This window comes from Pan paniscus, chromosome 19 (assembly GCF_029289425.2).
Source record: "Pan paniscus chromosome 19, NHGRI_mPanPan1-v2.0_pri, whole genome shotgun sequence".
NCBI classification, from domain to species: domain Eukaryota; kingdom Metazoa; phylum Chordata; class Mammalia; order Primates; family Hominidae; genus Pan; species Pan paniscus.
In genome coordinates this window covers 92209316-92233159 of record NC_073268.2, presented here as the reverse complement: position 1 = coordinate 92233159, position 23844 = coordinate 92209316, and the positions used below count along the sequence as shown (strand labels likewise).

The window sequence follows — 23844 nt, the reverse complement described above, 5'->3', positions numbered from 1 at the left end:
TTACAAAGTTATTTGTCTCCACAATTCCACTGTTATTTCCTGGCCCCACATCACCCTGTGAACACTGGGGCTGGGACTCTGCGGCTCTCTCCATTGCTTGCTACACTTGGCCATGTGCTGCCAGTGGGAGGTGCTGGAAGGTCTACAGGGCTGGAGGAGAAGGACCCACTGCTTCTTGCGCCTGGCTGTTCCTATGACCACCATCCCAGCAATGCCTTTTCATCCCACCAGCTGCAGTTTGTTTCAGCCTTCAGTTGTTTTTATTTGTTTGTTTGTGTTCTCCTCCCAACAAACCCAGAACCAGCTGGGCAGTACCCTCACCTCAGAAGTCTGAGTCCCAGCTTCGGAGGGTCCCTTCTCCGGGCTTCCAGGATCTGAGAACCCAACCTCTCCCTTTTGTTCCCTCAGCCATGGGGATGGAAACCGTTTCCTGCAGTTTCTCTCTGTCAGCTCCGTGCCCCCTTTTCGTGTTTTAGTTCTCTGATACCCATTTAACCAGTTCCTTGTATTTAATTCTGCCTATTAAAATACTTGTATAGTACCTGTTTTCCTGACTAAACCATGATTAATACAACTTCTACTCTCACAACTTTTGAGGTCGCTGTTATGGAGCTCATTTCACTGATAAGGAAATGGAGGCTTAGTAGGGCAAAGCAGCTTGTCTAAAGTCACCGTAACCAGCAGCACAGGAGCTGAGACCCACGCCTTCTGCTCGTAGATCCTGAGCTCCTTCCATTTCATCTCTGCATTTCTCTTGCTGAATTAATTTTTTTAATAATTTATTCTTACGGAAGAATCACAAAAGATAACAGAGTTGCCATATAGCCTTTATCCAGCTCCACCTAAGGTTAACATCTTACATAACTGCAACACATTTATCCAGACTGAAAATTAACACAGTTACATTACTATTTTTAAAACTAGACTTTATTAGGATTTTACCAGCTTTTCCTCTATTGTCCTTTTTTAGTTCTAGGATCTAGTCCAGGATACTTTTGGTTCTCATGTTTCCTTCATCTCCTCCAATGTGTGCTAGTTTCTCAATTTTTCCTTGTTCTTCGTGACCTTGAAAATTTTTAGATGTACTTGGCTAGGTATTTTGTAGAACTTCCCTTGATTTGGGTTTTTCTAATGTTTTCTTTTGAAATATCAAAAGACCAGGATTATAGACTTTGGGAAATAAAACCACAGATGTAGTTGCATCATATCAGAGGTGCATAATATCACATGACTTATTGCTGTTGATATCAGCCCTGTTTACATGGTCCGAGTGGTACAGGTTTATCCACTGTAAATCTTCCCCTTTCCATGATGTATTCGTTAGAAGCCAGTCACTAAATCCTCTTGCTGAACTTTTGACTTCCCACTTAATTATGGAGCCATGCTTTCTTTACAGACTATTAACTAGCATAAGAGAATCTTTGTATTAATGACCAAACTGAGAATTATAAACTTAGAAGCAAAACTAACACTGTTGGGAGATACTACCATGCATTGCTTTGGGGGGAATTATCTGTTGCATCTGTTGCACCATCTTTGCTTGCACCTTGTTTAAAGTTGGAACTTGGCTATTTTTAGTCTCAGAAAGCTTGTGGTTAATGCTAAGACACCTATTTATTCTTCAGGGAGTGTAATCACCTCTGACAAGCCCTGAAAGATGATCAGAAGCCCAGGGTCTTAATGAAATGCAGAAAATCAGTAAAAAGAGGAAGAACCACAGAGAAGAGGTTGCTGAGAATAAGGAAAATTGGAGGTGATGAAGGATGTGGCTCAAGGAGTGGAGATTTACAAGGATGGGCTGAGAAGTGATGGGTGACCACATGGGGCAGTGGAGTGATCCCAGATAGGAGGCTGTGGGATGCAGTACAAGAGAACATAAGTCACCTTGGAGTTGGAGCATGATAGAGTATGGGTGTTCACCATCTAGAACCTAAAGTTCTAGCCACTGCATTTCACTATATCCGGTCTTTAAATGAGTTTAGACTTTCATAAAAGCCAAAGAAAGTAGTTCACTTGGTTTACAGAATCTTGGCTGCCCACTGCTATTGAGGGGTGACTGAAGAATAATCAGAGCTCTCAAGACTCTTAGAAGCTTAGCAATGCAAAACGGAACAAGTGCCACCTTATTAAACTAGCTGCAGAATAGGTTTTTCCATTAGGGTTTCCACACATCTTTACATTAATAACTCAGAAAATAAAACTATCAGGGCTGGGCGTGGTGGCTCACACTTGTAATCTCAGCATTTTGGAAGGCTAAGGCAGGCAGATCATTTGAGGTCAGGAGTTCAAGAACAGCCTGACCAACATGGTAAAACCCTATCTCTACTAAAAATTACAAAAAAAATTAGCTGGATGTGGTGGCGAGCACCTGTAATCCCAGCTACTCAAGAAGCTGAGGCAGGAGAGTCGCTTGAACCCCGGATGTGGAGGTTGCAGTGAGCTGAGATTGCCACACTGCACTCCAGCCTGGGCGACAGAGTGAGAACCTGTCTCAGAAAATAAATAAATAAATAAATAAATAAATAAATAAATAAATAAATAAATAAAATAAAACTATCAGGTATATGCTATGGATTTTTATTTTATGCTATTTTGTTCTAATTATCTAGGGCTTCTATACCACAGGATTAACTAAAGAAAATAAAATCCTGGCCAGGCACCGTGGCTCATGCCTGTAATCCCAGCACTTTGGGTGGCCGAGGTGGGTGGATCACAAGGTCAGGAGTTCAAGACCAGCCTGGCCAACATGATGAAAGCCCCATCTCTACTCAAAATACAAAAAATTAGCTGGGCATGGTGTCACGCACCTGTAATCCCAGCTACTCTGGAGACTGAGGCAGGAGAATGGCTTGAACCTGGGAGGCGGAGGTTGTGGTGAGCCGAGATCGCACCACTGCACTCCAGCCTGGGTGATAGAGCGAGACTCCATCGCAAGAAAAAAAAAAAAGAAGAAGAAAAGAAAATCCTATTAGAGTTATTGATTGAATAGTGACTTTCTTCCCAGGGCTGTATCTGCAAATACATAGCCTAGCCAGAGTAACCAGACCTTGCCAGGGCTTTGAATTCCATGTTTGTTTGGCTTATAAACTTAACTATTTCTATTGATATATTTCATACTATTATTCTTTTTCTCAAACCAGAGTTGAGATTTTATTTATTTATTTATTTTGAGTCAGAGTCTCATTCTGTCACCCAGGCTGGAGTACAGTGGTGCGATCTCAGCTCACTGCAACCTCTCCCTCCTGGGTTCAGGCAATTCTCCTGCCTCAGCCTCCCAAGTAGCTGTGATTACAGATATGCACTACCATGCCCGGCTAATTTTTGTATTTGTAATAGAGATGGGGTTTCACCAGTTTGGCCAGGCCGGTCTCAAACTCCTGACCTCAGGTTATCTGCCCGCCTCGGCCTCCCAAAATCCTGGGATTACAGGCGTGAGCCACTGCCCCCCCGCCCAGACCTGAGATTTCTAGCCTAGTAGACCTCAGAGCATATTTTCCTTCCAGGAATATGAGAGAAATCTTGACAACTCTTGTAATTAATCTTGAATCTTACATAAGTAGTTTTTTTGGGTTTTTTTGTTTCGTTTTGTTTTTTGTTTTGAGACAGAGTCTCACTCTTGTTGCTCAGGCTGGAGTGCAGTGGTGTGATCTCGGCTCACTGCAACCTCTGCCTCCTCAGTTCAAGTGATTCTCCTGCCTCAGCCTCCTGAGTAGCTGGGATTACAGGCACCCGCCACCATGCCCAGCTAATTTTTTGTATTTTTAGTAGAGGCGGGGTTTCACCATGTTGGCCAGGCTGGTCTCAAACTCCTGACCTCAGGTGATCCACCCACCTCAGCCTCCCAAAGTGCTGGGATTACAGGCATGAGTCACCGCGCCTGGCCCATAAATAGTTTTAGAGTCGATGTTTTTTAATGGGACATGAAAGGACAGCTTGGAGTTTTTCAGCTTGAAGACCAGTTTACAGTTTCTTATTTTTTGTTTTTGAAATAGAGAGTAGGGAAGATTTTGGTCCTCTTGCCCTTAGTAATTGACCTATCAAAAATGCCTCTGTTTAAAAATATCTGGGAAACTTAATACTTGGCATTAGAACATTCAAATACTTGCTTAGGAAGAAATATATATATATATATGTTTTATATTTTTAAATGCCTGTTTAGTCTGATACTGGTGCTTGCTTCTGTAAGCATATTCTTCACATACATACAGTGTCAAGGCGTCTCAAAACCTGCTGCTTAAAAGTGTATTCTAATTTGTGAGCTGGGTTATGAATCTCCTGACCAAATGAAATCAGGAAGTGAGGCAGTGAGGATGGGTTGCTCGTGTGAAAGGAGTAATCTCTGACCACTAGTCATTATTTACCAACTCGCTGGAGGGGAAAAGATGACTGTGTCTGCTTTATTAAGAGCACTCTTTTCTCCTTTTAACTCAACTTAAAATTAGCTGGTGTTAGGCAAAATCTTCTGCAACTAAAAGCAATTCGTCTTCCGGAAGGTAGCTTTATTTGAGAAGCACAGCGTGACTGGGTTGAAGGTTTTAGCCTGCTGGGAAGGGAGGCTTCCTATCTGGGGGGGCCTGGAAGTCAAGTAGGTTCATTTGTCATCTAAGCAGTTCACGTAGCCATGTAGGTGTGTTTAATGACAGAGTGGTACTGAGCATGTTGCCCGGTCTCAGTATTCTCAAACAATGAGTCAAGACCTAAAACATAAGGAGAGATATAGAATGGATCTGTGATGGTCATTACCAAGATCTATGCCATTTTATGATGTGTTCTTTACTCTGTGGTAGGTTTTTCGTACCCTTATCACCTGTTAAGGTGAACAGAGAGAATTGCTTAACTGGGCAATTGCTTAATTAAATATTTTGGAAAAGGTCAACATTAGGTGGGAGGTCATATAGCCATGACATTGGTCTTGTGTACTTCCTGCCAAGAGACCTAGCAGAGGAGTTCGAAGACTATAAATGGAGTGCTTTCTTGGATTGATTTCTTTGATAGCCAAATCTGAAGACAAAGCATTTTTGTGTGCAAGGTCATCTGTGACCCTCTCTTGCTATCTCCCTCATATCTCTGATTTGAGTACAAAGAATGTCTTTTATCTTGTCAGCTTTGTGATTACCATTCATTCTAAGCTGGTGATTGGCTCCCCATGAGGATTGGTTGGAAAATTAGTGAAAAGAGGTTTACTGCAGTTAATATAGATCATTGTTGTTCTGATCTACAGCAGGCACATCAGTCTGTCTCAGGGATGAATCTGGCTAAATAGGCAAATTTGTATTCACTTCACAGCATTCAAGCAAATACGAAGCTGCTCTCCCCAACACTGATCCATCACCAGTCTAAAAATATCCACTGGTAAGCCTTGGACACGTTATGTATCTCAGGAGAAGGGAAGCAGAGAAAGCTGGGAAAATAACCAGGCATCAAATAAAAATGAAATAGAATTTAAACACAAAACCCTACAAAAGAAAGAGATTATGCAGTACCATAAATGAGTTTTTGATATGACCCCAGGTGTTGGTTTCTATAGTAATTATTATTTGATTCTCTGGCATAAATATTAAATGTCTGCCCAATATACAAAATGTGTACTTTGCCTTTTTTTTTTTTTTTTTTTTTAGATGGAGTCTTGCTCTGTCGCCCAGGCTGGAGTGCAATGGCACTATCTTGGCTCACTGCAACCTCTGCCTCCCAGGTTCAAGTGATTCTCTTGCCTCAGCCTCCCAATTAGCTAGGATTACAGGCGTGTGCCGCTGTGCCTGGCTAATTTTTTGTGTTTTTAGTAGAGACGGGGTTTCACCATGCTGGCCAGGCTGGTCTCAAACTCCTGGCCTCAACCAACCCGCCCACCTCAGCCTCCCAAAGTGCTGGGATTACAGGTGTGAGCCACCACTCCCAGCCTGTACTTTGCTATTTTAATTATAAATTGTCTAAAATGGTTTCCTGTCTTTGGAAGCATATTTTTGGTATTTTGGGTTTTTTGTTTTTACTTAAGTAAAAAAATTAATATAAAATAAATTATATAAATACATAATTTATAATTAAATGAAGAAATAATTGAATAATTGAATGATAAAGGACAGCTCTTCCTTACAGTAGAATCCCAGCTAATAAATGTAGAAAGCTATAATTATTCTATATCCATAAATCTTTTTTAATGTGGAAGAAATGATAGAAATTAGCCAGCTGTGATGACTTGCTTGTAGTCCCAGCTACTCGGGAAGCTGAGGCAGGAGGATCACTTGAGCCCAGTAGTTCAAGGCTGTAGTGCACTATGGTCACAGTGAATAGCCACTGCATCCCAGCCTGGAAACACAGCAAGACCCTACCTCTAAAAACAAAACAAAAAAAGCTTTATGTGAATTTATTTTGGTGTATATAATTAAATATTATTAGCTGCAGAAGACCAGCATTTTTTCTTTCAGTGGGGTCTCTAACCTACCTGCATCAGAATTGGTTGGAATGTTTATTAAAATACAGATTCCTAGTTCCTACCCCAAACTAGCTGAATCAGAATTCTAGTGACAGGGCCCTGGGATCTGCAGTTTTCAAAAATATTCCCATGTGAGGCCGGGCCTGGTGGCTCACACCTGGAATCCCAGCACTTTGGGAGGCTGAGGCGGGCGGATCACCTGAGGTCAGGAGTTCGAGACCAGCCTGACCAACATGGAGAAACCCCATCTCTACTAAAAATACAAAAAAATTAGCCAGGCATGGTGGCAGGCGCCTGTAATCCCAGCTACTCGGGAGGCAAGGCTGAGGCAGGAGAATCGCTTGAACCCGGGAGGCGGAGGTTGCGGTGAGCCAAGATCGTGCCATTGCACTCCAGCCAGGGCAACAAGAGCGAAAAGTAACCAACAGAAGTATACAGTATCAATACTTTCTTTACCTGAGAATTGATGGTAATAATATAGTTTTCATATTATTATGATATATAGGATATATATAGGATATATATATCATATATATATGAGACGAGGCCTGAATCTAATAGCAAATGAAAACAAAGTATATACTTTAAAAAAAGATTTATGTTGAAGTTAACTTTATTTTTATGGATGGGATGAATGGATTATTGTGTTTTTTGTAGACTACTGGGAATTGCCTAATAATCTACACACAGAGTAAGATGTCCTTTCACATGTACTGTAACCATATTTTTTTACAGCAAAAATAGTACAACCGTAGGAGTAGTGTAATATTTGAAATCAGAATGGTAAAAAAAAAATCTAGGACATGTGGTTGATATACACACACACACACACACACACACACACAGACTAAATGCGTGTGTGCCCATGTGTATGTGAATGCACGTGCACCCTTCTGGCCTGCATTTGGGCCTGGTCTGGCAATTTCATCTTTCGTCACCAGGTGGCGCTTTGCCGATGTGATGTGCTGGTAAAAGGAAGCTGATGAGCACTAGGGTCAAAAGCCAAAGAGGAGTTGCTCACGTAACACGCAGAGCCTTCGTCAGCAAACGCCTGAGGTCCACCAAAAGAGGTCTTCTGGCTGAGCCCAACTCTACTTCCATTCTGGGCTTGAGATGTTTGGGATTTAAGTTATTCTCAGATTCAGGCTTACTTCACGACAGACACAGCAGCCCAGTCCCAGGAGGATGTTGTATCCAAGCATGCAGGGCACCAGATGCAAGCTTGGCGCCCCTTTACAGATGGAACTAAGAGAGGTTTGCTTGACTCTTCACTGTGTCCCCCAGGCCTAGTTCAGTACTCAGGATATAGTGAGAGTGCTGAATGAATGGGTAAATGTCTTTGTTTTTTGAAAATTATTTATTTATTTATTCTTTTTTTTTTTTTTTTTTTTTTTTTTTTGAGACAGAGTCTCACTCGGTCACCCAGGCTGGAGTGCAGTGGTGCGATCTCAGCTCACTGCAACCTCTGCCTCCTGGGTTCAAGCGATTCTCCTGCCTCAGCCTTCTGAGTAACTGGGAGTACAGGCACACGCCACCACACCCAGCTGATTTTTGTATTTTTAGTAGAGATGAGGTTTCACCATGTTGGCCAGCCTGGTCTCAAACTCTGGACCTCAGGTGATCTGCCTGTCTCGGCTTCCCAAAGTGCTGGGATTAGATGTGAGCCACCGCACCCGACCATTTTTTGAAAACAATTTAGTGAAGAAGTCGCCATATTTTAGAACTATCTGGCGGTAACACATCTTTGAGCATCTTGGGTGGAAGGTAAACACTGACTGACGTATCCATTGCGGCTGTGGCTGCTGGCAGTGTTCTCTGACATCACCCTGCCCTCAGTGTACATTTGTATCTTCTGCAGGTACTGTTAGATCTTATAGACAAAGATTTTGTCATACTGTGCTCCAAGAAAGCTCTTCTCTAAGAAGACCTTAGATACTCCTGTTAAAGATGGAAAGGAGTGTGGTGCGTGGTATGATTTTGTACATACTGCCACCTAAGCATAGGGCGCTATTGGAGATTTTTGGCTAGCTTCCAGAACCTTCACGGAATTCAGTACTGTTTGCCATGATGGTATAACTTTCAGACTCCCCAAACTCTGCTCAGGTCCCTGGAACACTCCTAGGATTAGAAGAGCCTGTAGACTTGCCCTACAGTAGAAGCAGTACAATAGAGTATGGCTTTTGGAGTCAGATGTACCTGGGTTCAAATTGTGGTTCTGCTGCTCATTAGCTCTGGGACCCTGGATGATTACGTGAATCTTTTGAGTCTCGGTTTCTTTATCTGTAGAATGTCAGTTTGTTTAACTGACATTCTTCATTTTTCAGTCGGCTACTGTATTTCTCCGGCATGTTAGTCCGTCCTCCAGCATACACACGGAACTTACCGGCTGGTGAAAGGGGCAGGCATGTTGTTCCTTTCGAGAATGTGAAATAAGAGCATACCTAAACTAGAGCTGGATGGCAGTGATGGCCGCACGATAATGCGAATGTGAATGTTACTTAATGCTGCTGAACCGTATACTTGAATATGATTGAGATAGTAAATTTCATGTTATGTGTATTTTACCAAGATAAAAATAAAAAGACCAGGTGTGGTGGCTTACACCTCTAATCCCCGCACTTTGGGAAGCTGAGGCGAAAAGATTACTTGAACTCAAGAGTTTGAGACCAGCCTGGGCAACATAGTAAAACCCCATCTCTACAAAAATTTAAAAATAAAGATAAAAAATATGTAAAGTAAAATGGGGGACAAAAAGAATCTATCTAAAGTACCTAGCATAATGCCTGGCACATAGTAGATACTCAGTTAAATATTTCCTTACATTCTCTTTTTTCATTATTTGCCAAGCTGTAGTTGCAGGTGACCCAAGTTTTACCCCATGAAAGGGGCTTTCTTTTGGCAGAGTTTTCTGGTTAGATGAATAGATTAGGGGGATCTGTGCCTTGCTTTTCTTTCATAAAGATACTCACACTTAATGTTTGGTCCCCAAATCCCTGAGCAGACCAAATTTCATTCTTTGTTCATGAGTCTTGATCTGAGGCCTGTTTTCATTATAAAAAGTGAAATAGGATTCTAGAAGCTGCATTTAGTTGTCCTTCATAAGGCTGTTAAGGGTTTATTTACTCCAGAATGATACCTGAGAAACAGAAAGCCATTCTGTAAATCCATACTGAGCTTGAGGTAAGAGATCAGAAAGCTTCTCAGTCTCCCTCTGTCTGTGGACCTGGGGCATGTTGTGTGCAAGACAGAAAAGGAAGCTCTTCCTGTTTCCAGATATGCCAGGATGCTTACATCAGAAAGACTTTATCTGGTCTTCCTTGTCACCATGCACTCCCTTACTCAGTAGACCTAGGGCTGAGAAAATTACCCTTTGCAGACTCTAAAAAAGAAAACAGAAACTCTGTGGATATGAACTGAGAAAACGATTGCTAATGCTAAGTACAGTGGACTGGTGCATGAGTACTTCAGAAAAATGCTTGGCCCTGAGTCTGTTCTGAGCTTCATCTTTCTTGGTCCCAAGAAGGCATTAGTTTTCTTTCCTTTCATACTTACCTGTTAGCATATGAGTGAGATCTCTGGTTTTAGGTTGAAATAAGATACTTATTTTTTGTTTTTGAGACAGAGTCTCGCTTGTTGCCCAGGCTGGAGTGCAGTGGCATGAGCTCAGCTCACTGCCACCTCCACCTCCTGGGTTCAAACAATTCTTCTGCCTCAGCCTCCCAAGTAGCTGGGACTACAGGCCCATGCCACCACACCCGGCTAATTTTTGTATTTTTAGTAGAGATGGGGTTTTGCTATGTTGGCCAGGCCGGTCTCAAAGCTCCTGACCTCAAGTGATCTGCCCACCTCGACCTCCCAAAGTGCTGGGATTACAGACATGAACCACCACGCTTGGCCTCTTTTTTTTCCTTTTTGAGATGGTCTCACTCTCTCCCCCAAGCTGGAGTGCAGTGATGCTATCATAGCTCACTGCAGCCTCAATCTCCTGGACTCAAGTGATCCTCTTGCGTCAGCCTTCTGAGTAGCTGGGACTACAGGTGTGTGCCACCCTGCTGACTAAGTTCTTTATTTTTTGTGGGGACAAAGTCTCGCCATGTTGCCCAGGCTGGTCTCAAAACTCCTAAGCTCAAGCGATCCTTCTGCCTCAGCCTCCCAAAATGCTGGAATTACAAGCGTGAGCTACTGTGCCCGGCCAGGATACATCTTTTGTCTTAAATATAACTTAGTAATGGTGCATGTATTGAGGAGATAGTGTGGACAAACACAAACATTTATCTGATGTCTTGACTTTAGAAAGGAATGAGAAAATAAATAAATTTGTGTCTTCAGATCTTTTAATAACCAGCACTTTAATCCTTGGAAATCTCATCTCTAGATTAAAAAGCTGCATCCAGAGCGTCTTGGGGAAAGATAAAGGTAGAACGTGTTCAAACCTCAACTCTGCTCCCTTTAAGACATGTTAGTTACTGGGAAAAAAAAAAAAAAGAGAGAAAAATAACCTCTGCTCCCTAAAACTTGGGGGACTTTAGAGAAGTTTTTCAACCTCTTTGCAACCTCTATTTTCTTACCTGCAAAAATGGGAACAACCATGACTATTTCACAGGATTCCTCTAAAGATTAAATAAGATAATATAAATAAAGAGCTCAGCATAGTGCCTGGCACATAGTATTATGTGATCTTTGGGGTGTCACTTTTCTGGCTGGAAACCTGTGGCCAGTGGTGCCTTGCACAGGTTCGGCTCAGGCACATTGGGCTTCTTCCACCCACTTGGCCTGACGGGCTGCACTCAGCTCACACTACCAGCCTATATCCCACGCCTCCAAGGGAGACTGCAAGTCAGGCATGGAGCAGCAAGGGGTGTGTGAGCGAGAGTGGGGTCCGGCCACTGTGCAGTCAGACACGCCAGCTGCTGCTGTGGGGCTGGCAGCCCCAGGTGCCAGTATAGGTGCCAGCTGTCTGCGAGGCTGTGGCTGGACCAGGTGCACTGCAAGCAGCTCTCCCGGTTGGCACCAGGGAATGTGGTGGCACCTGGAAGCTTGGAGATGCCAGGAACTACAGGGCCACAAAGAGGAAGTCATAGCCCTGGCTTGGGCAGCTCCCAGATCTGGGCTCCCCAATGGGCCACAGCTCTTCTCTCCTCTTTGCCTGCAACGTGACAAGCAAGGAGCATGTTTCAGTCCTGTTTGTGTTACAGCTCTTTTAGTCCCACCATTCCATGGGTCCAAAATTCTTGTCCTGCAACAAGGAAGAATGAGATACACAGACAAACGTAGGGTGAACAAGATGAAGAGGAGCCTTATTGAGCCTTAGAACAGCTCAGAGGATACCCGCAGTGGGTAGCTCCTTCCCGCAGCCAGGGTGTCCTGACAAGTGTCCTAGCATAGAGACCCTGGAGTGGGAAGCTCTTTTCCGCAGGAAGGTCATCCTGTCTTCTCTGCAGCTCTCAGCAGAGAGGAGGCCCTGGAGTGCGTAGCTCCTCTCTGCAGCTGGTCTTATGGACATCTCTGCAGCTATCAGCAGAGAGGAGGCACTGGAGTAGGTTGCTCCTCTCTGCAGCTGGTGGTCCCAACCTCTGCTCTGTTCTGGCTGAGCCTGGGCCTTTTATGGGCCTCAGAGGGGAGGAAGTGCAGGTAGACTGGTCCCTGGGCAGCCATGGGCAGGCCTAGAAAAGGCAACACAAGTTCCCACTCCGGTGGGCGGGACTGGCAGCCAGGCCCCCAGCCTTCACGTCCTCCCTGAAGGCCAGCACCAAGCTGCCCTCAGCACCCCCTCACCTCTCCCCCTTCCCCTTCCCTCATGCTCATCAGTGCCCAAAGTCTGGAAGGGGCCGAGGCAGCAGGGGGCTGGCTTGTCAGCGCTACCCCAAGCATGTGCACTCCTAGCCTGGCTGCAACAGCACCTGGGCTTGGCCCCACACTGCTCTAAGATCAGAGCCAGCACCAAGAGCAAGCAGAAGCTAGGCGGCAGGAGCAGGCACTTCCGAGCCTGCTGGGGCGGGGGGGTGGGAGGGCTTTTCCGTGTCTCCAAGAGCTTATGGAGGCCCCCGATCCACAGCCCAAGGCGGGGCCGCTGCCTGTTCCTGGCTTCCACTGGCTCTGTGGAGCATGCAGCCCCTGCAGCACCCACTTGCAGCCTAGGGCAGGGGCTCCAGGTCCTCACTGGGCCAGCGCCAGGGCCGGGGCCAGTGTCCAGGGCAGGGTGACATCGCCATGAGCTCTGCCTGTTGCCCCGGTGCTTCACGGGCAGTCTGGGACAGAGTGGATCCTGGGCCTGGGCCTGGGCCGGGCCATCTGCACAGGAGTGTCAGGCTCAGTGGTCACCCCAATGTGGGGCAGACCTGGGGGCGCAGCCCCAGACGGGCTGCGCAGAACCTCCTCCCGAGGCACAGGAACCTGGCACCCTCGGCAGGGTGGGCACAGTGGCTGCGCCAATGGCCAGGTGCCCGAAGCGGAAGCTGCTCCCACTTCCTGCCCGGGGCCCCTGAAGCATGGCCCCAGCTCCGCGCCCAGGCCTGGCCCTGGCGCTCCATGAGCAAGCGGGACACTGGCCAAGGCCCAGCTCTGCCTCGGGGCTCCTCTCTGCCCTACCGCGCTGCTCTTCTGCCACGCTGCTCCTCTGCTGGTGGGTAACCCGGCCAGCCCCATGGGGTGGCCTCCAGGGCGGCAAGCTGTGGAGGGGCTGTCTGTCTGCTCCCTGCGACCCCCCTGCAGCGGCCGTTGTGATGGCAGCGGCTGCTCCGGACAGCCCACCACTGTCATCAATAGTGAGCACTCAATAAATGGTAATTTTTGAAAGGAAGATAACTCACTAAGAAATTTCGAGAGTAATGGTAGGCAAAATCGATTTACAGAAGAATGGGAGACAACTCTAAGAGCAGAAAAAAATTTTTTTTAAAATTTGCCTCTGATCCTACTGTCCCTTCCATCTTCTCTGTTATCTCTGAATTTGCAAATTTCATTTATCCTTTAGGATCCCAGATCAACTACCACCTCCTCCATGAAGCCTTCAGATTACCTCAGCCAGAAATGATCACTTCCTTTATTTTTGCCTTTTGTGGCAAAAAATATTCATATGTTTAATCTCTTTGATATTACAGTTACTATGTCAGCTGCCTTATAATGCAGCTTCCTGAAAGAGCAGAGCCTTATCTTCTTGGTTTTCAATCTCTCCTTACTCCTGGCATGGAGTGTTGCATGTAGACTCTGATTGCATGAATGAAAGGCCAGCAAGGCACAAACTTTGGAAGGTAGCAGCCCACGAACAAGCTTCTCCTGAACAGATTTGCCGTTGTTGTCTTGTGCGTGTATGTGTGTGTACAGGGAGAGCCTAAAGTATAGGGGTGGATTTATAAACAATTGAACTCACTGATACCTTTCCTTAAGAGCCAAATAGCTTATGTTTCATTGCCACAGTTATCATCAGATATATTCAAAATGGAGGATAAAGAGTGCCAGGATTTTTTTTTCTTTCTTTTTATTTTTCTCTCTTTTGCGGCAGGGAGTGGCTATGGAGGAGAAAGAGTAAAGAATAAGGGAAAAGACGCATCTTTTTTTTGAAATGCAGGTAGGAGTTATGGATAACGCCCAAGTACCTGTACAAATGAAAATGATTAACTTTGCTACTCCAGAAAAAAATTTTAATCCCAAAGTCATTTATTTTGGCTTTAGAATAGACTAGCGTTTGTGTCGGATTTTCCTGCCTAATTACTTTTTGCTTAAGCTTATTTAAAAATTGTTTTAAATTCCTTTAGTATGACAGCCTAGGAAAGTTGGGGGAGGAGAAACAGGCCACAGATGGGATCTGAACTAGAATTTCAGTTTTACCATGTCAAGGCCTCCTGATGCACTGCTTGCAGGAGGGCAAAGTTGGAGTCAGCTTTGTGGAAAACTGTTTGGCAAAATAATTTTTAAAGTCTTAAAAATATGCTTACTCTTTGATCCTGTAATTCCACTTCTAGGAATTTGTCCTTAGGAAATAATCAAACAAGCATGCAGAAATATAGGGACAAGGATATTCACCACAACATTTATAGCTGCGAAAAAAAGTAAAACCAACATAAAATACTGAATAATATGGAATTGATTAAAGTATGCTATTATCTGCAATGTTATCAAAATTATAGACTTTAAAAATGTTTACCACATCTTTTTAGGTGAAAAAGAAACTGCAAAATAGTATGTTCAGTTTGAAACAGCACATAGATATAGAGGTGGACAGATGGATGGATAGACGGACGGATGGAGATACGTATTCCATAATGTTAATTTTGGTATTGCCGAGTAGTAAAATTAGGGATAGTTTTGTACTTTTTTGTGTTTTTCAAGTTTTCTGCTTAAACATGTATTACTTTGTAATTAGAAAAAACTATCATTTTTAAAAGAATGTATGGTTAATATATCAATGAAAAAGTAAATTACTGCATCATGCCCACAAAGTGAGTAATCTGAATGAAGATAATTTCTATTGAATGTAAGAGTCACATTCATACCTGTGAATTATAAGCAATCATACTGCATACATAAAGTCAGATGCACCTTAACTATGGTTTAACTATATTGTTTCCCAAGTAAAATAACCATATTCAATAAAAACCTGTGAAGGCACAATTTGATTATAACTTGGGTGTCCTGTTTTGTGATACCACACTATGGAGGTAGACTCTTCTTGAGCCAAGAGAACCACAGTTTTGCAAAGCTGCAGAGACCAGTAGGTTTTTTGGGAATTATATGTTAAAACATTTTGATTGCCCAAATAACATTTTAAAAATACTGGGAACATTTGAAATCATTCTTGATCCTCAGAAGGCAATTCCCAGTGAAATTTTTGGCTATTTCCCCTTTCTTTATCTCATTATTATCAACAACCCAGAACTTCAAATCCAAAGGTCTAAACGGGCAAAGTGGATGGTAAATGATGAAGACAACCATAAACCTTTGGTGACCCCAAAATAACTCTTGGCTCACATGTTAAAGAGCTCTGCTTTATATGATCAGCTGCAGGGGAAGTTTGTTCTTTACTGTTTGCAAACTTCAGCTCTGTACACATGATGGGGTTCTCTTTTATTTGCAGTCCCTAAATTCCTGGGATACCGTATGGCCTCACCGAAGGAAAGGGCTTGCAGTTCTGGCTCCCTGTCGTCTGAGGTCAGATGGAAAAGCCTTTTGTGATTAACTCAGCCACAGTGTGTCCTTTGGTATTTGGAACTTCAGTGGTTTTTTTTTTATTAATTCTCCAGGTTTTGAACACTGACCGAAATAAGCTTCACATAATGGAAAAAGAAGATAAATCTGGCTCTTTGGGCCCCAAATTGCATCCCAGTTTTCCCGCTAGCTGTGACCTTGAGCAGGTTGACTCAGTATGTCGGAGTTTCAGTTTCCTCACTGAATTAGGAGAGTTGTGCCTTCCTGCCTCACCTCTTAGGGCTATTCTTGGTGAACTGTAAAGCGAGGGACAGCTGTGGGTCTTTTTAAACACACCACCTTCTCCTGCTTTGTTTCTGACACAGTTTCCTTACGCCGCCCCACCTCCCCAAGAACCCGTGAAGACTCTGAGAAGCCTGGTCAATATCCGAAAGGACACACTGAGGCTCGTCAAGTAAGTTCCCAGAGGCTGGGGCCAGGTCCCAGGCACCTTCCTTTGGGGAGGCTGGGGGCTGGGGGACAGACTTCCCAAGGAACTCATGCAGCAGTTTCCGGCAGCCCCAGAGCTTGCGTCTCCAGGCCTCAGACAGGAGTGCGGGCGCTACTTTCTGCTGAGATCAGGCCGTCCACACCCATGTTGTTCAGCACTGGATGCAATCGTCTGTGTTTGTGAAAAACTTTCGCTTGCCTAGAAATGCTTAGTATCCTTATTTTATGGATATTTTTTAAAAGGGAAGAAGAATTATTAAGGGAAAATGGGAAGTTTTGCAGCTACTCCAACAAGCCAATGTAAAAATGGGAAATTTGAACTTAGAATATCAAATCCTTTATTTTATTGCTATATTTTCTTTTTCTTTTTTTTTTTTTTTTTGAGACGGAGTCTTGCTCTGTCACCCAGGCTGGAGTGCAGTGGCGCAATCTCGGCTCACTGCACGCTCCATCTCCAGGGTTCACGCCATTCTCCTGCCTCAGCCTCCCGAGTAGCTGGGACTACAGGCGCCCGCCACCACGCCCGGCTAATTTTTTGTATTTTTAATAGAGACGGGGTTTCACCGTGTTAGCCAGGATGGTCTCGATCTCCTGACCTCGTGATCCGCCTGCCTTGGCCTCCCAAAGTGCTGGGATTACAGGCGTGAGCCACCGCACCCAGCCTTCTTTTTCTTTTTTATTCCCTATATCATGTGTCTGTTCTCTAAGGAACTCATAGTGCACTGGGTTGGTTGCTTAATCCTCATCATCAATGTTAATTATCGTCATTTGCCTTCTTGGTGCCATCCTTGAGACAGTGTAATTTTTAGTCTGATACATTCCCACTGCCCGCCACCCCTAGATGATATGTCTACCAAGGCTGTCTGATTCTCTGGTGAAAAAATTTGGTTAGGGCAAATCAAGGTCCCAGATTTTTCTGAATAGGCAAGGAAGATGACTCAGAGACCATCTCATGCTTGTATAGAACAGCCTTATTAGCATTACGATGTTTCTGTCTGATATATATATATATATATATATTTGAGACAGAGTCTCGCTTTTTTTTTTTGAGATGGAGTTTCGCTCTTGTTGCCCAGGCTGGAGTGCAATGGCACGATCTCGGCTCACTGCGATCTCGGCTCATTGCAACCTCCGCCTCCCAGGTTCAAGCGATTCTTCTGCCTTATCCTCCTAAGTAGCTGTGATTACAGGCATGCATCACCACGCCCGGTTAATTTTGTGTTTTTAGTAGAGACGGAGTTTCTCCATGTTGGTCAGGCTGGTCTTGAACTCCCAACCTCAGGTGATCTGCCCGTCTCAGCCTCCCAAAGTGCTGGGATTACAGGTGTGAGCCACCGCACCTGGCCCAGAGTCTCACTTTGTCACCCAGGCTGCAGTACAGTGGCAGAATCTCAGCTCACTGCAGCCTTGACTTCCCGGGCTCAAGCAGTCCTCCCAGCCCTAAGTAACCACTAATCTATTTTCTGTTTCTGTCTCTTAATTTTTTATATTTTATTTGTCCCTGAAGTTTCTGCTGGTTCCCCAGCTATGCTTCTCTCCACCCCAGGGTCAACTCTGGGGAGGAGAGATTCAAGGAGGTACCTGTCTGCTGCAGAACAGTCCCCCGACCCGACCCAGGGGAGTTCATCCAGCAGCAGAGCAGACTAACGAGGCCCCGGGGCCTGCCATTGCCAGCTACTCTGTCCACTTGGTTTCTCTCATCACATATGGCACATTCACACATTTGATGGAGACCATTCAAGGGCCTGAGCTGCTGTGAGGTCATAGCCTCTGCCGTGGCAGCCTGGCTGCAGCTCTAGAATAGGATGAAGCAGCTGTCATGCGCTAGAAGAACCAGACTTGGAAGCAGCAGAGCAGTTTGCCTCCCAGGTCCACAGATGCTTGCTTGAATGAGTGTCTGAGCTTCAGGTTCTTTTATCTGTAAAATGGTGATAATCAACTTTACCTTTCATGGTGGTTGTCAAAATTAAGGTAACAGAAGGGAAAACACCTGGTGTTCAATAAATGTTAACTTGAAGGGTGTTCTTTGTTTTGTTTTTCTGTGATTATGGGAATAAATTCTGATTCTCGGATTTCCAGGTAAAGATGGAGGATTGAACACCGACTTTTGCTTCCTCTGAAAACCCCATTAAGTAATTATAAACATGTATTTAAAAGGCATAAATCTGGCCGGGCATGATGGCTCATGCATGTAATCCCAGCACTTTGGGAGACCAAGGCGGGCGGATCACCGAGGTCAGGAGTTCAAGACCAGCCTGGCCAACATGGTAAAACCCCGTCTCTACTAAAAATACAAAAATTAGCCAGACATGGTGGCACGCATCTGTAACCCTAGCTGCTCTGGAGGCTGAAGCAGGAGAATTGCTTGAACCCAGGAGACAGAGGTTGCAGTGAGCCGAGATTGTACCACTGCGCTCCACTCTGGGTGACAGAGTGAGACTCCAACTAAAAAATAAAAAATAAGGCCCGGTGCAGTGGCTCATGCCTGTAATCCCAGCACTTTGGGAGGCCAAGGCGGGCGGATCACGAGGTCAGGAGATCGAGACCATCCTGGCTAACACAGTGAAACCCCGTCTCCACTAAAAATACAAAAAATTAGCCGGGCGTGGTGGCAGGCACTGTAATCCCAGCTACTTGGGAGGCTGAGGCAGGAGAATGATGTGAACCCGGGAGACAGAGGTTGCAGTGAGGCGAGATTGTGCCACTGCACTTCAGCCTGGGCAACAGAGTGAGACTCCATCTCAATAAAATAAATAAATAAATAATTTTAAAAATTTCTTTAAAAAGGCATAAATCTGTAAATATTTGGAGAATGGGAAGAGAGCAACAGCAACAACATTTTAGAAGCCGGAAACACATAGTGAATGTTAAATGACTTAGTAGACCCAGGAAATCAGAATCCTGAACTAGCAGAAAGAAAAGTTGAGAATCACCCAATTTATACTGTGATATTATCCCCCAAAGGGTTCAGAAATTAGCAGTGCCAGGTCCCTCTAGAAGTTGAGGTTGGGGGCTAAAATGAAGAGGATTGGTAGAAAGTCTGCCTGCAAGGTAGGCAGATCCCCTCCCTTGTACCCCACAGCCAGAACTACATTCCTACACCTGGGCCAAAGGCAGGCAGATGACTCTCCCTGGAAAGGTCAAAACAGAGAATCTCTGGACAAGAGAGACCCAGGCACAGCTAATGGCCAGTACTAAAAACAGGCTAACCAGCCTGGGCAATATGGGAAAGCCCTGTCTCTACAAGAAATACAAAAATTAGCCAAGCATGGTAGTGCACACCTGTAGTCCCAGCTACTTGGGAGGCTGAAGTGGGAGGATCACCTGGGCCTAGGGAGGTCAAGGCTGCAATGAGTCACGATCACAGCACTGCACTCCAGCCTGGGCAAGAGTGAGACCCTGTCTCAAAACAAAACAGCAGGTGAGTGGATCCTGGCATACTGGATGTTGAGCCCTCCAGCTGCCTCTCCACTCTGCCCCTAGAATGCTGGCAGCCAGGCCTTTGTCAAGAGAGAGGAAAAATGTTTTCTGGAAATTGGACCTGCCTGGATAGGAAAACCTAAGAGACTAGAGTTAGAGGTTCCTCAACAAATCCAGGTCAGCCCACAGTGAAGCCCAGGATCCCCAAGTCCTGCTGTGCACTCAGAGCTCTAATCAGCAGTTTAAATATCTTAAATACAAGCAGACAGCCACAGATTCTTAGATGTGTAAGGAATGCCTATAATAGGAAAGACAGTAGCAAAACAAACCAACATTTTAAAACAACCTAACTAGGCCAGGTGCGGTGGCTCACGCCTATAATCCCAGCACTTTGGGAAGGTGAGGCGGGTGGATCACTTGAGGTCAGGAGTTCGAGACCAGCCTGGCCAACATGGAGAAACCCCATCTCTACAAAAATACAAAAAAATTAGCTGGGCCTGGTGGCACACGCCTATAATCCCAGCTACTTGGGAGGCTGAGACAGGAGAATCACTTGAATCCAGGAGGCAGAGGTTGCAATGAGCCAAGATCGTGCCATTGCACTCCAGCCTGGGTGACAGATCAAGACTTCATCTCAAAAAAAAAAAACCTAACTAGGCCGGGTGTGGTGGCTCACACCTCTAATCCCGGACCTTTGGGAGGCCAAAGCAGGAGGATCACTTAAGCCCAGGAGTTTGAGACCAGCCTGGGCAACATAGTGAGACCCCATCTCTATATAAAATAATAATAAAGTAAAAAAAATCTAATTGGAAACAAAAGCTATGCAGGAAGAAGAAAACTTCATTAATAGTCTCAAAGACATGAGAGAAGTTATCTTTTTCTTTCATGGACACAATGACACAAAGTGTTTATGAAACCAAAAAAAATAGCTTTTAGAAATTAAAAACAGGGAGCAGAAATGAAAATTTCAATAGAATGATAGGAAGAAAACTTGAAATATTCTAGAAAGTAGAGCAAAAATCCAGAGAGAAGGAAAATAGAAGAAGAAAGATGCAAGTAATAGAGCACGCATTTAGAAGGTCTGACATCCAACTAACGGGTTCTACAGAGAACAGAGAATATAAAAGGAAGGAAATCATCAGTGACATAGAATTTAAGAAAACTTCTCAGAACCAGAGGGTACAAGTTTCTAAATGGAAAGGACCACCAAGTGCCCACACAATGGATGAGAAAGAGGACCGTCTGTAAGCTTTCAGAAGAAGAAGGATCAACAGTTGGAACGACTTCAGACTTCTTGGGAGCAACGCTGGGAGGTGAAAAATAAGGCAGCGAAAAGGCTTTCAGTGTCTTTTAGAAATTATTTATAATCTAGAATACTTTGCTCAGCCAAACTTTCAGTGAAGTGTGAATGTTGAATAATAGCTCTCAAAAGTTTATTTCCCAACACACCCTTTTTCAGGAAGCTGGCAGGACACGTGCTCCACCGATATGAAAGAATAACCCAAGACAGAGGAAGACTTGAGGTGCAGGAAACATGAGCTTCTACAGGAGGACAGAGGCAAAAGGGACCCACCAGGATGATGGAGGGGGAGAGAGATTCCAGGGTGGCGACTGGGAGCCAGGTGCAGAGAGCCAAGTACAGATGGGAGCAAGTCCAAGGGACCTCCTCAATAAGATGAAATGAATAGACCGCTTGGTGCATCTGAACATCTTGAGAGATTTAGACAGCCCCAGAGAGCTTGGGTTGGAATTTGTGATGAGTACATAGGAAACTACGCAACTGGAAGAAAAAAAAAAAAAAAAAAACAGGATGAGCACTAAGAAAAAGTTATGCAGGAAAAGAAAAATAATCATAGATTATAAGTTTGTGTAATCACAGTAATACAGACACAAATGTACTGGACTATTATAATAAAATCATGATGCAGCTACACTGGGGGGATGGCGGAGTTCCTACATGGAGCACAGTGAGGAAAGAGAAAGAAATCCTTGTTTCTATAGTAGGAAACCCATAGATATCGCCTGAAACTGAAAAATCAAGAAGTAGTAACCCAAGTATATTTTTTAGAAATGTGGGTAAATGCCAAAATGATCACTAAAAGGGGTGTCCTCTGAAGACGAGGAAAGGGAAGAAGTAAGGCCTGCTGTTTTTTGCCTTGAGGAAACTATTTAAACTATGTGATTAATAACTTTTATTAAAATAAAAACAAAAGTGCCAAATGCACAATGGTGTAGTGGTAGCACTGTGAGATACCAGAAGTAACCTGAATGCCCAGCAACATGGGTCATGAAGCACTCTGTGATCATTCAGAATGAAGAGGTAGACCTATGCTTATGATCATTCAGAGAAGCCCACAATATATTGCTAATTTTTTTAAAGGTAAATTTTAAAATATTGATATGCTACTCTGCAAATGCTGAGTCTCTGGTTTTCTAGATGTGCTGAGGAAGTGAAGAGCCCTGGAGAAGAGGCCAGTAAAGCTAAAGTCCACTACAATGTTGAGTTCACCTTTGACACAGATGCTCGGGTAGCCATCACCATCTATTACCAGGCCACGGAAGAGTTCCAGAATGGTATTGCCAGGTAAGATCAGGAGACCAGGAGAGCCACTTCCTTCCCAGATTATTACCAGGCCACGGAAGAGTTCCAGAATGGTATTACCAGGTAAGATCAGGAGACCAGGCGAGCCACTTCCTTCCCAGATAGGGAGAGTCCATGTCTTATCCACTCAGCAAGGGCGGAAAACATTCTTTTTCTGCAGCCAGATGAGATCTGGTTCCTGAATTTAGACTTTCTTCTACAAAGCCCTACCCTTTACCTTTTCTCTTCAAATTGTGCCATCTTGGTATAGTGACAAATGGTGGTATAGTCCTTCAGGTCCTTAACATGCTGTTAAAAATCTAGTAAGCTACCTTTCTTTGGATGTGTGGGTTGAATAGAAAAGTTTAACGTTGCCAAGCAAGAGCAAAGGAAATGGATTATAAAGGACCCTTTCTTCTCTTCGCTAGACCCTGTTGATAATTGAGAACAGGCATGAGCAGAGGAAGTTGTCAGACCCATCTGTGCCGGATACTGACTTTTGCTTTGCCTCCCACTTGTATCAATAGCTACATTCCCAAAGACAACAGCCTCCAGTCGGAGACTGTGCAGTACAAGCGAGGAGTGTGTCAGCAGTTCTGCCTGCCCTCCCACACCGTGGATCCCTCCGAGTGGGCCGAAGAGGAGGTGAGCTGCCTCTGGGGAGGGTTTCCCACATCCACTCAGAAGGGCCTAGGGGCTACTTAGGACTCGGTCTGACAGCAAAGGGGCTGCTCGGACGCTTGAAGGCCATGCTTACCTTTCAGCCTTGTGACTTCATCATGTCCTTTTAAAGCTCTGCTTATTTTGCATCAAGAATATACCTAACTTTGTTAATTTTTCCATTCCCTAGGAATGGAAATAGCCCATTAGTCTAGGATACTTTGAGAAAGCCATGCTCAAAGAAAAAAAAAAACCTATAGATTAGAGGTTCTCATTTACATCTATGACATTTTTAAAAAGCAGCTGATGGCCCTCAGTTAACAAACTTGGGTAATTAACAAGGCTAAAGAATGAGGAGCAGAGATGAGATTAATGCTTCTTGACAGTATCGCCCTTTCTGAGATTAGCTGTGCCATGTAAATGTGTTAAGTCCTCTTTTTTTTTCTTCCTTTCCTTTTCTTTCCCTTCAGCTTGGCTTTGATTTAGACCGAGAAGTTTACCCTCTAGTGGTACATGCCGTGGTGGATGAAGGAGACGGTAGGGGCGATTTCTGTCCTCTTTGGCTGCGCACACTGCTCTTTTGTGGCATATTCCTGGCAGCAGCTGTGGCCCCAGAACAACATGCCTTCTTTGTGGGTGTTTGTGACTGTGAGTCAGGCAGTCTCTGCATCCTCTCACATCTGTGACTCCAAGCTCCTGGGCTGATGTGAAAAGTGTGGGTTTGGCTGGGCATAGTGGCTCACACGTATAATCCCAGCAGTTTGGGAGGCCGAGGTGGGTGGATCACCTGAGGTCAGGAGTTCGAGACCAGCCTAGGCAACATGGGGAAACCCTGTCTCTACTAAAAATACAAAAATCAGCTGGGTATGGCAGTGTGCACCTGTAATCTCAACTACTTAAGAGGCTGAGGCAGGAGAATCGTTTGAACCTGGGAGGCGGAGGTTGCAGTGAGCTGAGATTGTGCCACTGCACTCCAGCCTGGGTGACAGAGTGAGGCTCAGTCTCAAAAAAATGTGGTTTAGCTGGGCGTAGTGGCTCATCCCTGTAATCCTAGCACTTTGGGAGGCTGAGGCGGGCAGATCACCTGAAGTCAAGAGTTTGAGACCAGCCTGACCAACATAGT

General features: G+C 44.6%; 1 protein-coding gene across 6 annotated transcripts in view; it reads left to right on the top strand.

Moving 5' to 3' along the window:
- Nucleotides 1–23844, top strand: part of RNF157 (ring finger protein 157) — a 97615-nt gene that overhangs the window by 50285 nt on the left and 23486 nt on the right. For 5 of the 6 annotated variants that reach the window (XM_034942926.3, XM_034942925.3, XM_055101558.2 and 2 more), the window contains 4 exons: nucleotides 15937–16025; nucleotides 21918–22064; nucleotides 22589–22706; nucleotides 23192–23258. In XM_034942926.3, the coding sequence (XP_034798817.3) occupies nucleotides 15937–16025; nucleotides 21918–22064; nucleotides 22589–22706; nucleotides 23192–23258 (421 nt within the window). Of the gene's footprint in view, nucleotides 1–13928; nucleotides 13995–15936; nucleotides 16026–21917; nucleotides 22065–22588; nucleotides 22707–23191; nucleotides 23259–23844 lie in introns of all 6 variants that reach the window. The other variant, XM_034942931.4, reaches the window with a different exon arrangement.